The sequence below is a fragment of the Capra hircus genome, chromosome 10 (genome assembly GCF_001704415.2).
Source record: "Capra hircus breed San Clemente chromosome 10, ASM170441v1, whole genome shotgun sequence".
In the NCBI taxonomy this organism is placed as follows: Eukaryota; Metazoa; Chordata; class Mammalia; order Artiodactyla; family Bovidae; genus Capra; species Capra hircus.
Genome location: NC_030817.1, coordinates 87,061,896 through 87,079,531, shown reverse-complemented (window position 1 = coordinate 87,079,531; position 17,636 = coordinate 87,061,896). Strand labels below are relative to the sequence as shown.

The window sequence follows — 17,636 nt, the reverse complement described above, 5'->3', positions numbered from 1 at the left end:
AAGTATACTGAAGTTGCAGATAATAGGAAAAACAGGCTTTATGGGTGAATCTGAATTCATACTATCCTCAGTATTCAGTGTGAACTGACCTTCAAAGTTAGTGAGCCAAGTTCAAGTGGAAACTGGGTGGGAGAGCACAGAAGTCAAGGCAAAAACTTGTAGGATGAAAATGGTGTCTTCACACACTACAGTCGTCCCTCTGAGTCCACAGGGGATTTTTGGTTCCAGGACCTGCCATGGATACCAAAATCTGCAGATGCTCAAGTGTCTTCTATAAAATGGCATTGCGCAGTTGGCCCTATTTATTTCTGGGTTCTGTGTCTGTGGATTCAGCCAACCGTGGATAGAAATTGGTTGAATCTGTGATGCAGAATCCATTGTATAGCCAGTTGTATGGCCAATTGCCTAACCTTGGGGAAGGTGGTGGGCAGTCTCACAGTATAGGAGGATTGCTGGAAGCAGAAAAACCAGAAAGGTGGTAAAATAGGGTTTGTCCAATGCAAAGTCTTCTGTGGAGGTGATCTCTAGTGCTCAGACAGTGGAATTCTTGCTACTTTTTAGGAGATGGCTGCAGACATTCCCTGCAGCCTACTTGAGGCAGTGTGAGAGAACCGAGTGCTCAAAGTGGAATTCTACACTGTATATGGATATGCTGTATTTAAAGAAAGTGAAAGTTGCTCAGTCGTGTCCGACTCTGCAACACTATGAAATTCTCTAGGCCAGAATACTGGAGTGGGTAGCCTATCCCTTCTCCAGGGGATCTTCCCAACCCAGGAATCAAACCAGGGTCTCCTGCATTGCAGGTGGATTCTTTACCTGAGCTATCAGGGAAGCCAAAGTTTATTACCTCCTTTGAGCTGGAATCAAACCAGCGACCTAAGGATGACAGCAGCTTATCACCTTTACAGTCCTCTGCTCTACCAGCTGAGCTATCAAAGGGTGCTGACATTTGAAGAGTACCTGTTAATTCTTTCTAAGATTGTTGTTAGAGAACTGACAGAAAAGGGGTGGACTAAGGAAATGAGTAGAAAGAAGCCTCACTTCTTTGACTCAATTAACTATGTAAATAAATTGTTTGTTCTCTTTCTTAAAAAGAGCAGTGTAAGGATTTTTCTCTCCTGAGAATGTCATATTTGAGCTGTTTTGTAAAGGCAGCTGTCTTTGCTGAGACCCTAGCACGTGCAATTAGAGAAAGCATGGTATAGAGAGGTATATATAGTTGCCTGCCAGGCAACAGGAGAGATTCGATTTCTCTTACAAGCATTATCTAGCATGTAGGCTTACCTCCACTATGGACCAGATGTGTTCTCCAAAAGTTGTTGCTTATAGATTTATTCCAAAAACAATATTTACTTGTGTTTCTCACTTGCTTTATTTACCCCAAGCCTCTTATATTCTTTAGAATTGTCTTTTTAAATGATTATACATTACAATAGTCCATCCTATATATAGTTACTGGAAAAGGAAATGGCAACCCATTCCAGTATTCTTGCCTGGAGAATCCCATGGACAGAGGAAACTGGCAGGCTATGGGGTCACAAGAGTCGGACACGACTTAGCGACTAACCCAACCATCCTGTACCTTTAGACCGAACTTGGGAATACAGCTATTAAAAGAAATCTTAGAGTGAAACATTTTATAAGACAAAGATAACTTTCCAAATTGCTTTCTTTAAAAATGTGCCTCTTTCTCTAATAAGTTTGCATAGGGGAGTTGACCTTATATTCTGATGGAACTGTGGCTCTTCCATGCTCTTTGCTTTCCTTTTGAAGCCAATGATCACAAATGTTTCATTGAATTGATACAAGAATGACTGGTAGTGAACAGTGAATCGGTGACAGAGCCAGCTGACTTTTAAGGTGCAAACCCAACAGCATCAACCCAATGAATCAGTCTCTCTTTTTGGAAGAGGTAACGCTTCTTCACCTCTGTCCACAGCCCCGTTTGCTGCACCCCAGAGAACAGAGTCAATTCCAGAGGAAATGAAGCCTGTCTCTCTCAAGAGACAGAGATCAAAGGTATTCATACTCCTAACTAATAAAATAAAATTGTTCTAATTTACAATATCCTCAGTGAGATTTTTGGTAATATGCGCATGTTATAGAGTTGTATGTTTCTCATAAAACTAAATATTATTTCTGCTGCTGCTGGGATGCATTTGATTTTAAAAGGGAAGATTGTTCTGCAAGTAAACTCTACCATGACAATATCAGTAGGATCTAAAAAATTCAGTCATGTTCCATTGTTTCTAGACTATCTGACTCAGTTCATCTCTACTGCTATCTGGTCAAGGGCCCAGGAGTCCGGAATACAAAGCTTTATATACAAATTTGTGTTCCATGGGGTATATTATTGTGTGCTGTGTGCTATAAGTACTGTGCTTAGTAACTCAGTCATGTCCGACTCTGAGACCCCATGGATTGTAGCCCGCCAGGCTCCTCAGTCCATGAAGATTCTCCAAGCAAGAATACTGGAGTTTGTTGCCATGCCCTCCTCCAGGGGACCTTCCCAACCCAGAGATTGAACCCAGGTCTCCTGCATTACAGGCAGATTCTTTACCGTCTGAGCCACCAGGGAAGCATGTTATTGTGAAGTTTCCTTTATCGTTAAGCATAGGATAATAGAACAAGTTCCCCAGTTTTAGACAGATATCTTAATGCGGAAGGGAAAGGGACTCTATTCTCTGACCTTGGGACCTCAGAGTACAATGCTCATCCCAGTGGAGATTCTCCTGGTTTAAAGGTGCTGGACTTTTATAGCTTGCTTTCTTATGTTTAGGAGCCACAGACAGACTTGTGATAATTGAAACTTTTCAGCATAGAAGGAGACAGCTGGCAGTGTTTTTCTTTTTTCTTTTTTTCTGGGCTTACCCTATGGGGTCATGTTTACAGCTGCTCCCATTTAAAAAAAAAAAATGAAAGCAGAATTGATAAATGACACAGAAGAAATTAATCCCACTGTGTCTACATAGTCAACTGTTACCTGTTCTTTGTAGACCTTGTCTTTTAACATCCAAGTGTTCCTCAAGATGTTTTCACTGTATTTGTAGCACGGGTGGGCTGTGTCTCCTTAAGAGATTTCCAAGCTGTTTATGTAGCAGTATGTCATGTGACACCCCAGTTGCCATGGCAAATATTTGTGTTTCGTGAAAAATGTGGGTTAAAAAAAAAATTCAATGTAAATGGCCAAATCCCAAAACAGACAGGCCTTCAGGCTAGTGTTTGGCCTGCACCATCATTGTTTCTATCTCAGCTGTTTAACAGGCTGTGTGTGCAAGGCCATGGGCTAACGTGCATAATGGGAACAGGCGGGCACACCTGTTTTGCTTCTCACCGTGTTGGCACTCTCAGGCTCCACAGTTTATAGGTAACAGAGCTACAGGTAATGTAAATATGACTAAGTTTTATCCAGTGAGCGGAACACCTCAAAAAAAAAATTTTTTTTTTTTGTAAATAATGACATTTCCTGAGTGCTGATTAACCCTGCCTTTAATTTCCTGTCTACTGACTTCACCAAGCTTTCCCCTAGTGCTAAAAGCAGTAATATCTAAAGATTTTCCTAATAGTCCCGAGTTGCTACATTTCTGAATTGACTCTTTAATGGTAAATGAAATTATTCATAGTCTCTGTGGAAAGTGTCCTAGCGTGGAAGTTGAAAGGCTAAGAGGAAGACTGTGATAGGCCTGGCCTCATGATAAACCCAGAACAGAGCTTGGATCAGTCCCCACCACCGGGCAGTGAGGTGCCACATAGATAAGCCCTTTCCTGAAAATGGAACTTGGCATCTGATTATAGTTGGTCGTTTTTAGTATTTATTTTGTCAAACTCTTTCTTCAAAGCAAACAGGGCTGTTGGCAAGCAGCGCATCACTGTCTGGGGGTGGGGAAGGTCTTTCTAATTATTAGCTCCTGCCTGCCTGGAAAGAGGGAACAGGCTGGCCCAGCAGGGAAAGCTGGGGAAGTGGGGGGAGGGGGAGACCCTGTGCCTTCTATTTGCTTTGTAAAATTACCCATGAGAGTCATTTTGATTTAAACTGTGTCTGTTCTTCATTGTAGTGGAAAGGCAGAAAGTCAAGAGGATATCATGATAAGAAGGTCTGTAATTTCTGTGACTAGTTGAGATTTGGGGTCTGTCACCTGATGTCCCTTCCTTTCGCTTCAGGGCAGAAGTATGGGAGGCGGGTTTGACAGCTGGAGACCAACAAAAGTTGTTTCCCTCTTCTTTTATAAAAGAAATTAAATCATGTTTTCAGAAAATATGGTTCGTTTAAAATGAAAAACAGTCCCCCCTCCCTTTTGGGACTGAATCATTTCTCAGGCTGCAGTCCAAAAAAGTGATTTAGCATACTCAAATTTTTCTGAATCACATCAGTCTTTGACCTCTATCAAAGCTTTTTGTCTTTTAAAAATACACTTAAAAATAATAAAATACAAGAAGCAGACTCCAGTTGTTCTCCAGCACGTGCTTACACACGCGCACAGGGGTGTGTGTATATGTTCGTACACATGTGCACTGCACTCTGCATCTATGATGTAACAGGTAAGGGTGTGGGATTTAGAGTTAGGCTGACCAAAAGAAACAAGGAAACCAAAAAGTTGGAAAAATAAAACAGTCCCCACAGAGAAAAGTACATGCCAGCAAGGAACATTCCATAGGGTCATGTGTGCGTAAGAGAAGTTCCGAACATTCAGTTAGTAAGGAGCAGAGCAAGAGAGAACCAGATTTTCCTCTTACTAACAGAGGAACTTTGAGCAAGGCACTTCAGTTCTCCATATACCACTTTCCTCCTCTGAGAAATGGGGATGATACCTCCTTTCTCTAGGGTGGCTGTGAGGATTAGAGGTGTTATCATGTGTGGAAGTACTTTGGAGTGATAAAGTACTTATTTCACAATTCACTAGTCTATTTTTAAGAGCATCTTCCAGGCCTCCTTCTCTTGGTGACCTTACCAGAAGGTAAGTCAGAGGGAGTTTAGTCACCCCTTCTCAGTGAAAAAGAGTTCACGCTTTGGGTCTCTTCATACTCCTGCAGAGCTGAGAGCAGACAGGGCTCTATTTACAGCAGTGACAGCCAGCATATAGTTGTTCTGAACCTAGACAGAACATGCTCCCGGACAAACTAATCAATTCAATCCAATCCCCTAACTTCCCTTTACTTCCTGCTGTGAGGAAACTGTGAGCTTGCTTCTGCACCTTAAAATTAGGATGTGCTTTAAGAATACTAAGGCATTCTCTATCTGGAATATTTCTAACAGCTCATATTGATTGTGTTCTTAAAACATGCACTAAGTATTTTCCATACCAACTGAATGCTTGTAGCAGCCTGGAGAAACCTCTGTACTGTCATTGCCCCCAGGCCCACACAGCTGGTAAAGAGGTGCAGAGGCTCCAGAGTTTGTGTCCTGTCCCCATACCAGGTTATGAACTTTTCCCCATGGACTGGTTTCCAGATACTATTACTACTACTTTTACTACCAGCAGCTAACATGCATGTGTACCTTATCTGTGCCAGGCACTGAACTTTTTACAAGGAACATCTCACTTCATTTTTACAACAACTCTATGCAGTAGGTACTATTATTACTCCCATTATACTGGGAGGACCTACATACAGGGAAGTGAAGGTCATCCAACAAGTGGCAGAGCCGGAATGAACTGCATGACTGCCTAGAGCTCCGAACATTAGACATTTTTAAAAATCTCAATAATTTTTGATGGAAATCTTTCTAAAAGACATATCTTTGCCTCCCTAATGTAATTTTAAAGTGTTCTCTATTCAGTATCATACATGTATATGTCCAGTTTCTGGGGTCTTTTTATTTCCTTCGGTATCAGGACAATGATTGTCACCTCTGTGCTCAGGTCTGCTTTTATTGGCTCTGAATTCAGCAGCCTTTTCTATCTCCTAGATCATTTAACTAAGTATCAATACATTTGGTTGAATGATAAGTTTGAGTCAATCAAGTTCAGTATAAGGATCCAAGGAATAAAATAATAGACCATAGTAGAGTTTGTAGTAGTTATTTCAAGAAATCAAAAAAATAAAAAATAAGAAAGGAATCTAGTTCAAAGGTTTGAAGTTTCTAAAACTGCCTCTCTCAACAAATAAATCTTTTTATTATTTTAACAACTAGGAACATCTCTAGTGTTAAGATCCACTTAATTTTAATTAATATTTTAATTTTAAAAATCTACCTATATAGATAAAGCAAGCAAAGAAATACATTTATGGGACATAAGAGTCCAAGTTAAATACATGAGTGTGTTTGCTTCTGAGAATGGTGGAGGGAGAGGAATGAGCTAAAATGAAATATAGAGAGGACTTCAGTTGTCCCTAATGTTTTGTTTCTGTTATTTAAACATATATAATTAAATATATTTTAATGTATGATATAATTATAAATGTATAAAATGTACTGCATTTTAAATATTAAAAATTTTAATATATATTTTTTGTCTTCTTTGCTTCATATATATATGTGTGTATATATGTATATATCTCATATATCTCTATTATATGTAATCTGTATTATCTAACAGTAGGACTTCACAGAACAACATAATTCATCCTCATGGAGGTCCTCCTGATTTAAGGATACTGGATTTTCTTAGTTTACTCTCAAGAGTTTATCAGTCATGGAGATATATATATATATATATATATATATATGTATGTATGACATATTTATGTGACAAAATATGTAATATTTATATGTCGAAGAAGACAAAAGATTAATGTATGTCCATGATAGATGTTTTTATTATTCTCTATACTTTTCTGTAATCTAGAGACTTTTTCCAAACTAAAGGAAAACATATAGAAAAAGGAAATCCTATTTCTTAAGCCATACACTCTATTGTAAAATATCCTTTGGTATAGAAAGATTAGGTTTGAATGGCAACACTGTAATATCAAATGCAGGGTCTTAGTTCTCTTAGTCAATATTGCTACTGTCTTTAGTATTTTCCCATCACATGTGCTTAATCCTCTTGTTAGAAAACTATATGTTACACTGTAGCTGAACTATTTTAACCAAGCAACACATGTGACGTTGAGCATGTGACTGGCCTGCAGTCTCCTTTCCCCTATCTGTATAAAGAGGATATTAGACCAGGTCATTGTTTCTAAGCAGTTTCCACATCCCCTATGACACTCACCCTGATGGCCCTAGGAAAAGGAGAAAGGCAGAAGCCATTACCTGATTGTTTGACATTAAATTATAAATGTCAAATTATTGATAAGTATTAAAGGGAAATAGATGGGGAAACAGTGGAAACAGTGTCAGACTTTAATTTTTGGGGCTCCAAATCACTGCAGGTGGTGACTGCAGCCATGAAATTAAAAGACGCTTACTCCTTAGAAGAAAAGTTATGACCAACCTAGATAGCATATTCAAAAGCAGAGACATTACTTTGCCGACTAAGGTCCGTCTAGTCAAGGCTATGGTTTTTCCAGTGGTCATGTATGGATGTGAGAGTTGGACTGTGAAGAAGGCTGAGCGCCGAAGAATTGATGCTTTTGAACTGTGGTGTTGGAGAAGACTCTTGAGAGTCCCTTGGACTGCAACGAGATCCAACCAGTCCATTCTGAAGGAGATCAGCCCTGGGATTTCTTTGGAGGAAATGATGCTAAAGCTGAAACTCCAGTACTTTGGCCACCTCATGTGAAGAGTTGACTCATTGGAAAAGACTCTGATGCTGGGAGGGATTGGGGGCAGGAGGAGAAGGGGACGACAGAGGATGAGATGGCTGGATGGCATCACTGACTCGATGGACGTGAGTGTGAGTGAACTCCGGAAGTTGGTGATGGACAGGGAGGCCTGGCGTGCTGCAATTCGTGGGGTCGCAAAGAGTTGGACACAACTGAGTGACTGAACTGAACTGAAAGTTATTAATAAATAAAAAGCTTCCAGTTTTCTGTTATAAATAAAACTGCCATGAACATCTTTCAAATTTGTGCATAAATATTTGTCAGTCAGTTCAGTCGCTCAGTCGTGTTCGACTCTTTGAGACCCCATGGACTGCAGCACGGCAGGCTTGCCTGTCATCACCAACTCCCGGAGTTTACTCAAACTCCTGTCCATCGAGTCAGTGATGCCATCCAACCATCTCATCCTCTGTCATCCCCTTCTCCTCCTACCTTCAGTCTTTCCCAGCATCAGCATCTTTTCCAATGAGTCAGTTCTTTGCATCAGATTGATCAAAGTATTGGAGCTTCAGCTTCAGTGTCAGTCCTTCCAATGAATCTTCAGGACTGATTTCGTTTAGGATGGACTGGTTGAATCTCCCTGCAGTCCAAGGGACTCTGAAGAGACTTCTCCAATAATAGAACTCCTTGGTCAAAGGATACAGACATTTTCAGATACAAATAACCAAACTTTCTATTAGTGCTCCAAACCTGAAGCTATGAGTTTACAAATAATTTGTGTGATCATAGAACAGCGTTGAGCTATAAACCTAGCCCAAGTGGCGTTGAGTTTAAATTTTACTATTCACTCATTCATTCATTCAGAGATTCTCTATTGACCCTTCACAGTGGGTCAGACAGGGTACTAGGCACTAGGAATATAGCAGTGAACAAAACAAATCAAGTTTCTGCCTTCTTGGGATTTGTATTCTAATAAGGGAAAAGGAAAGTTGTTTATTTTAATATGTGAGGTAGTGGCAAATGCTATGAATTAAAATAAAGTAGAATATATTGGATTGGCCAAAAATTTCCTCTGATTTTTAAGTAAAAGACACATCTTTAATTTTCACCCAAAACTTTATTGAACAACATATTTGCTCTTTTGTTCCACTACCTTCTGCCATTTTCCAGGCAACTTCATAATTCCATCTTCCCAATAGTTTGTTCCATTTGAGCAAAAAACTGTTCCAGATACCTTTTACAGTCTTCCAGGAATTTGAAATTTTTTCCATTAAGAGAATTCTGTAAAGACCAAAATAAATGGAAATCCAAAGATGCAATGTCTGGTGAATATGGTGGATGTTCAGAACTTCCCAGCCAAGCTGTAACAGTTTTCGCCTGGTCATCAAAGAAACATGGTTTTACATTATCCTGATGGAAAGTTATACGTTTTCTGTTGATTAATTCCAGATGCTTTTCACTGAATGCTGCTTTCACTTGGCCTACTTGGGAGCAGTTCTTGTTGGAATTAACCATTTGGTGTTCCAGAAGGAGCTTATAATAGAGGACTGACTCCCTTCCAATTCCACCACATACACAACATCACCTTCTTTGGATGAAGACTGGCCTTTGGTATGGTTGTTGTTGGTTCATTTTGCTTGCCCCATGATCTCTTCTGTTCCCCATTATTGTATAGCATACATTTTTTTCATCGCCCATCACAATTTGTTTAAAAATGGAATGTTTTTGTTACATTTAAGTAGAGAATTGCATTTGGAAATACAGTCAAGAAGGTTTTTTTCCCCCCTTGTGTGTAACACAAACATCAAGGCAATAACGTACGCAAGCTGGTGCAAATGATTCTCAATGCTTGATTTGGATATTTTGAGTATGTCAGCCATCTCCTGCCTGGCATAATGTTGATTGTTCTCAATTAATGTTCAGTTTGATCACTATCAACTTCAACTCATCTGACCAATTGTGGAGCATTGGCCAGGGAGAAATCTCTAGCATGGAACTTCACAAACCACTTTTGACACATTCCATAGTCCCAGCACCTTCTTCATTCACTGCACAAATCTTTTTTTTTTTTTTTTTGCACTTCAGATGCATTTTTACCTTTCTTGAAATAATAAAGCATAATATGCCACAATGTCTTTTTTCTTCCATCTTCAATATTAAAATGGCCATATAAAGAATTCACCAATTTGGGGGCTTCCCTGGTGGTCCAGAGTTTAAGAATCCACCTTGCAATGCAGAGGACAACGGTTCAGTCCCTGGTCTGGGAAGATCCTATATGCTGCCGAAAAACAAAGCCCATGCACCACAACTACTGGGCCCGCACTCGAGAGCACTCAAGTCACAACTGCTGAGCCCACGTGCCTAGACCCTGTGCTCTGCAACAAGAGGAGCCACCGCAACCAGAAGCCCGCACACCTCGCAGCTAGAGAATAGCCCCCACTCACAAGTAGAGAAAGCCCGTGCGCAGCAACGAAGACCCAACACAGCCAAATTTTCTTTTTTAAAAAAATGAAGAAAGAAAATTAACCCATTTTGATTTTTTTTTTAAATGCACTTGATATGACAGCTGTCACAATACATTCTAACAAAATAGTTTCTAATGAAGTTAAGGACAACTAAGTTCTACTAGAGCCATCTTATGGAAAAAAAACTGAACGAACCTTTTGGACTGTCCAATATATGTAGGTATAGAGAGCGTGACAAGATGAGGTATTATAAGAATTCTGCAAGTGTTTAGCGATCTGTGATCAACGGACTTGCTGTACACACATTTTTCCTCAAGAAAATTGTCATGTCAGACTTTACTTTGGTGATGATAGAGGGCCTTCTCAAGGCTTGCTCTTTTTCCTTTACCTATAGAGAAAATGATAATGTGTTTTTTTTTCTCAGAAAACTAGAAATCCAGTCTGCTCTGGATTCCCATGCTATTCGGTACATATCCCTAGCAGGTTCTACCCATCCATCATAATTGTCCAAGAGGCCCTGAACTATGTCACACTCCCTCAGAGAGTAGCAGAAGGGCAGCAGGAAAGATGAAATCAGTGCAGCAGTAAAACAAAACGTCTCTGGAAAAGGAGACTTCACATTGACCAAATATAGATTCCATCTATTTAAAAAGTCTTTTGATTTTGTTGTTTGATCTTCAGTCAGAACTGGATCCATTGAGTGGCTTTGCTCCAAAAGAATGCATCCAGAGATGAGGATATTTTTTTCTCCTCAGGAAGTGTTTCAGAGTTCAGGAAAAATCATTTAAATATAGACTTCCAAAACAATTACAGAAATCCCTGGAGGATTGCTGCTGATCTGAGTGGCCTTTATGCTCAACTCAATGAGTTCATCTTTGTTGTTTAGTCTCTTTGTAAGGGTGTAAGTAAGTCTCTCACTTTTAACTGACCCTTAAGGCTTATGCAGTTTCTATGTCCTACAAACTGAGAGCAGTTCTGTTGATTTGCTGACCCTAAAATACTGGACTATCTCCTTTTGGGATTCTCTCCCCATGACCATCTTACACAGAGTTGGTGCAGGTAGCTATTTCACTATTATAGCAGACTTGACTTGGACTTGGACTTGATCCCAGGTTGGTCAGACTTCAAGGCCAAGGCTCATTTCCCTGGACCTACAATATTTTATTTGGGTTAAATAAGTTTGTAAGTTTGGGTTAACTAAGTTTGTAAATAAGTTTGTAAGTTGCTAGAGTTTCCTGTATAAAAGCTAGAAAAGGGGGGGAAAAACAAACCTGGGTGTCTTTCTTGGTACATGAAGTAAAGCTATAGGAGATGTTTGCCTTTGATTTGATGGCCTGACTAGCTCCAGGCGTATATTAAACACAGATAGTACTGGAGAGGTAACACTGTAAGTCAGAGAGACATAGAGGGTCAAAATTAGAAGTGCCCTGTTGTAAATTGAAACCCCATGGGAGAAGTGACTTCCTACAGAGGCCACAGAGGAAGGTGGTGACAACCTAGATCCTTAATCTTCTTCAGATCCATCACTTTTCCACCATACCATGGTTCTCTGGCATGTTCATCAGGGTTGGTTTAACAGGCAGTGAAAAAGTCTTTACCTATATTCTAATCTTCACAACAACTTCATAGGAACCTCTCATTTTTACAAATAAGAAACGTGTCAGAAAGGATGTTGTCATAGTCCACTCAGGCTGCTATAATGAAATATCATAGAATGTGTGGTTTAAACAGCAAACTTTAATTCTCATAGTTCTGGAGGCTGGCAGTCCAAGGTCAGGGTGCCAGTCTGGCTGGGTTCTGATGAGAACCTTCTTTCTGGTTTGACAATGGCTGCCTTCTTGTTGTATCTTCACATGGTAGAGAAAGAGATCTCTTTTGTCTCTTCTCATAAGGGCACTAATCTCATCATGAAGACTCTACTCTCATGTTCTAATTACCTCTCAAAGGCCCTTCTCTGGGGACTAAGGCTTCAACATATGAAATTTGTGAGGACACAAACATTTAGTCTATAGCAGATGGTAAGTTGTCCAAGAATACATAGCACAGGGTAGCAGACTTGACTTGGACTTGGACTTGATCCCAGGTTGGTCAGACTTCAAGGTCAAGGCTCATTTCCCTGGACCCACAATATCTTATTTGGGTTAAAGGTGAGGCCAGTAACATTCAAGACTCCTCATGCTCTAAAGTTCAGGTCTGTGATTGGGCTCAATTCTTGAACCCTGATGAGGTCAGCTGTTGTCTCTGAATATTGTATGTATCTTTCAAACAAGTCTAGCAGGCTGAGGTTTTGGTGTCTGTTCTGTGCAAACCTTAACACACTGTAAACCCGTAGTGAATATTAAAGAACAGGCCAGGCAAATGGCATCCCTGGTCATCAGGGAGTAATGAATTCTCCATCTCTGGAGGTTACTCCATTCATACTCTGAACTAAGCTGTCCGTTAGAGCCATAATGGCAGGAAGAACTTAATCTTTTTCACACAGTGAAACTGGTTAGGTTAATTGCTAGTGGATATGTCTGATTGTTTGAGAAACTGAACATTGGCTAATAGATTCAAAAGTGGTTTAGTCTATCCTTCTAGGCAAATCATTCTCTAAAGGTGATATCCATGTTGGGTTATCCCAAGAACTGGAGCATTTACCACCAGGAAATCTTGTTTAAATCCAATTTAGAGATCCTTGGCTACAGTTTAATCCCATATCCACATGCTATCCGCATGTTTGAAAAGAACATTTTTGATGAAAACGTTCATATTAGATTTAAACACATGCCTTTCTTTTCCTTGGAATTTTTCTTTGAGGCGGTTATGTCTGAATTTTAGAAGCTAATACTGGGCCTGTCTTTTTTTCTTCACATCTGTAACTTACTGATATAGGTAATCATCATCCGCACTGGTCATAGCAAACACCCTCTTCCAATACCCTCTGCCAGCAGACCAAGTCTACACACGGACTGATATCACCAGACAGTCAATACCAAAATCAGATTGATTATGTTCTTTATAGCTGAAGATGGAGAAGCTCTATATAGTCAGCAAAAACAAGACTGGGAGCTGACTGTGGCTCAGATCATGAACTCCTTGATTGCACAATTCAGACTTAAATTGAAGAACATAGGGAAAACCATTAGGCCATTCAGGTATGACCTAAATCACATCCCTTATGATAATAGAGTAGAAGTGATTAGTAGATTCAAAGGATTAGATCTGATATGCAGAGTGCCTAAAGAACTATGGATGGAGGTTCATAACATTATACAGGAGGCAGTGATCAAAACCACCCCCAAGAAAAAGAAATTAAAAAGGGAAAATGGCTGTCTGAGGAGGCCTTACAAATAGCTGAGAAAAGAAGAAGCAAAAGGCAAAGGAGAAAAGGAAAGATACACCCATCTGAATGCAGAATTCCAAAGACTAGCAGGGAGAGATAAGAAGCCCTTTTTAAGTGAACAATGCAAAGACATAGAGGAAAACAATAGAATGGGAAAGACTAGAGCTCTCTTCAAGGAAATTACAGGTATCAAAGGAACATTTCATGCAAAGATAGGCACAATAAAGGACAGAAACGGTATGGACCTAACAGAAGCAGAAGATATTAAGAAGAGGTGGCAAGAATGCACAGAAGAACTATACAAAAAAAATCTGTATGACCTGGATAACCAGAATGGTGTGATCACTCACCTAGAGTCAGACATCCTGTAGCATGAAGTCAAGTGGACCTTGGGAAGCATCACTACGAACCAAGCTAGTGGAGGTGATGGAATTCCAGCTGAGCTATTTCAGATCCTGAAAGATGATGCTGTGAAAGTGCTGCACTCAATATGCCAGCAAATTTGGAAACTCTCACAGGACTGGAAAAGGTCAGTTTTCATTCCAATCCCAAAGAGCAGTGCCAAAGAATGTTCAGACTACCACACAATTACACTCATTTCACATGCTAGCAAAGTAATGCTCAAAATCCTTCAAGCTAGGCTTCAACAGTGTGTGAATCAAGAACTTCTAGATATTCAAGCTGGATTTAGAAAAGGCAGAGGAACTAGAGATCAAATTTCCAACATCTGTTGAATCTAGAAAAAGCAAGAGAGTTACAGAAAAACATCTACTCCTGCTTCATTGACTATGCTAAAACATTTGACTGTGTGGATCACAATAAACTTGGAAAATTCTTTTTTTTTGGAAAATTCTTAAAGCGATGGGAATACCAGACCACCTTACCTGCCTCCTGAGAAACCTGTATACAGGTCAAAAAGCAACAGTTAGAACTAGATATGGAAAAACAGACTGGTTCCAAATAGGAAAAGGAGTACATTAAGGCTATATATTGTCACCCTGCTTATTTAACTTATAGGCTGAGTACATCATGAGAAATGCCAGGCTGGATGAAGCACAAGCTAGATTCAAGGTTGCAGGCAGAAATATCAATAACTTCAGATATGCAGATGACACCACCCTTATGGCAGAAAGCAAAGAGGAACTGAAGAGCCTCTTTATGAAGGTGAAAAAGGAGAGTGAAAAAGCTGGCATAAAAGTCAACATTCTAAAAACTAAGATCATGGCATCTGGTCCCATCACTTCATGGCTAAAAACGGGGAAACAATGAAAACAGTGAGAGATTTTATTTTCTTGGGCTTTAAATTACTATGTAAGATGACTGCAGCCGTAAAATTAAAAGATGCTTGCCCCTTGGAAGAAAAGCTGTGACAAACCCAGACAGTATATTAAAAAACAGAGACATTACTTTGTTGACAAAAGTCCATATAGTCAAAGCTATGATTTTTCCAGTGGTCATGTACAGATGTGAAAGCTGGACAATAAAAAAGGCTGAGCGCTAAAGGATTGATGCCTTTGAACTGTGGTGTTGGAGAAGACTCTTTAGAGTCCCTTGGACAGTGAGATCAAACCAGTCAATCCTAACGAAAATTAACCTTGAATATTCATTGGAAGGACTGATGCCGAAGCTGAAGCTCCAATACTTTGCCCATCTGATGCAAGGAGCTGACTCACTGGAAAAGACCCTGATGCTGGGAAAGATTGAAGGCAGGAGGAGAAGGGGACAAAGGAGTGTGAGATGGTTGGATGGCATCACCAACACACTGGACATGAATGTGAGTAAGCTACGGGTAATAGCGAAGGACAGGGAAGCCTGGCATGCTACAGTCCATGGGGTTGCAAAGAGTCGGACCTGACTCAGTGACTGAACAACAACATCCTGCCTTTCTGCTTGTTTCAGACTTTGAATTTTTTATCTAAATAACTGCTCCAAAAACTCTCAAAGTCACCTAGTTAATAATTCCACTTTGCAAATGAAGAAGAGAATTTCCAAGCTAGTTGACTCAGTTAGAACAGGATGCTAATAGTTAGGCCACAGCCACAGATTTGGACTCTATGTGGGCTGATTAGTAAGGCCAGGCATCTCACAAAGGTGTGACTGGTGTCCTGAAAAGAACTAGGTGAGTATGCAGATGGCGCAATAGACAACCGTCACTGCTAGAAGGAAGCAGTGTGGCCACTGAGTCAGTAGCACTGTATCGGTAGGTAGTACAGCACATCTTAAAAGAGAGGAGAGAGAAAGCGGCTGGGAGGAGAAGAGGAAGGAGAGGAAAAAGAAAGGGAGAGAGAGAGGGAAAAGAAGGAAGGAAGGAGAGAATGAGGAAGGAAGGAGGAAAGAAAGCAAGAAATAATTGTCGACAAGTTCATGGAGATAAATAGTAAGGGAAGAATAGCAGAAGGAACCAGAACCTGAAGCATGGCGTGACCTTTAATCAGGGCTCTCATTCCTAGCAGGCTGTGAAGCAGCTTTGTCTTTACCTGCTCAATGGATCTCACAGTGCTGATGCACTGCTTTAATTTGGGAAGCCTTTCTCTTGAGAGACATGTCTTTTCTTGCTCCAAGTCTAAAGTGTTCCCAAGTGTGGCATTCTCCGTGACAGATGTACTACAGTTATGCTTTAGCTGACTCTAAACCCATAGCTTCCCTGTGCCTGAATGGTCTATTTGATGTCCAAGAGTGTGTTTCCTTTGAGAGCATGTCTTTACTGGAATATCATCCAAGAAGGTAGGGAGGTGTAATCCCTTTGTTCTAAAACAGCCCCTGTGCAATTCGGTCACCCCATTCCCACTGCACAGCTATTCTTTCAAAAGGTCTTAGATGCATTTGCTGCTGTGTCAATGCCCTAGACCTACTCCCTGGAAGGGCACTGTCTAATAGAGGCTTAAGAGTCCACTCCTTTCTAAACTTCTCCCAAGATTGCTCCAATTCCACACAACTCATTGTAAAGAAAAGAAATTTCAAAACTAGTTTAATATTACCAAGGAGACAAGACTTTCTGGTGAATCTTTCGTTCATAGCTGTGCTTCTTATAGGAATCTCAGGGTCTTGTTCACAAAATCAACCACGTAACTGGCAGGACCAGCCAGTTCTGTACGTCTGTGATTATTCTGCATGTCTGTCCCTCAGTGATGAAGTACTGCCATTCTTCTCTGAATTCTAACCTTCCCACCATCTTCTTTCTTGAAGGAAGGCAGAAAGGTAGCCAAGTGATACTGCTTTTGGAACACGTGCCCCTTGTCTTCTACCAGGAGCTAAGCTCTTCCTGCCAGGGTTGATGTCTGCCGAAGGAAGCATTGCTTCGCTAACTCCCTCTTGCCCGTCCAAGAAAAAGGAATTTGTTTCCATCTACCAAATAGTTTGCATTCTCTTTTAGAGTCTTGATTAGCTCAGAAAGGGCTAGAGTCTTGGTAAAATTCTTTCTCCATTGTTCTTATGCCTATAATGACTCAGAAAGTATGCAAAAGTTTGTTGCTATACAAGTCTGCTTCAAAATTCAAGGAAATTACCCCCTTTCAAACTTAACACTTGCTTTTCAGCATTTTTACTTGAGATGGCAGCCTAATTAATTACTCTACTGCCTGGAACCTAAGAAAAGAAAAAGAATTGAAAGGTGATTTTTTTTTCCCCCTTGTGTTTCCTTACTGTGGTTTTATTGTAAATATATCTTTGGGCTTGCTTTTCTCTTACCTTTCTGCTTTGAATTTGTTAGTTAATATCAGTTAACATTTGTTTAGTAAAGACAAAGCATGCACAATTTAACGTAGTAATACTCAGCACAGTGTTGTGGAATAACAGTCATTGATAAATTAACTGGCTCTTTTTTTCCTTTGTGTTTTGTGAAAATTCTTAATCTATAATCTGGTAGAGATGGAGTTTATGCACCTGAAAATGTTGACATATTGAAGACAATCTGTTCCTTAAATCCCCTAGTGAGAAGCAGTCAGCACAGTTAAGCTGATACCTAGTTGACTAACGAGAAGGCAGGACCTGAAACACCTACGCCCCTCACACCTCAGGCCATAGGACTCATTTAGACCATGGGGCAGAAAGTCTGTTTTTCTAGTACCATGGGTTTAAATAATGAAATGCAAGTAGTTTCATAGAGGACAGTGACACAAAATTTCCTTTTCCTTTTTTCTGTTTTTTAAAGCAATGTATGTATGACACATATTGCTTGTTGTCATCCAAATCTCTTATTT

At 40.1% G+C, this 17,636-nt stretch overlaps 1 protein-coding gene and 1 non-coding gene across 2 annotated transcripts in view; one reads left to right on the top strand and one right to left on the bottom strand.

Moving 5' to 3' along the window:
* IQCH (IQ motif containing H) overlaps positions 1–17,636 on the top strand; it is a 145,464-nt gene that overhangs the window by 12,623 nt on the left and 115,205 nt on the right. The window contains exons 2-3 of the mRNA XM_018053786.1: positions 1,940–2,019; positions 4,056–4,094. Coding sequence (XP_017909275.1) covers positions 1,940–2,019; positions 4,056–4,094 — 119 coding nt within the window. The remainder of the gene's footprint in view (positions 1–1,939; positions 2,020–4,055; positions 4,095–17,636) is intronic.
* Positions 849–939, bottom strand: TRNAY-GUA. The gene is given in 2 exon segments: positions 849–884; positions 903–939. It is a non-coding gene; the product is annotated as a tRNA-Tyr (tRNA).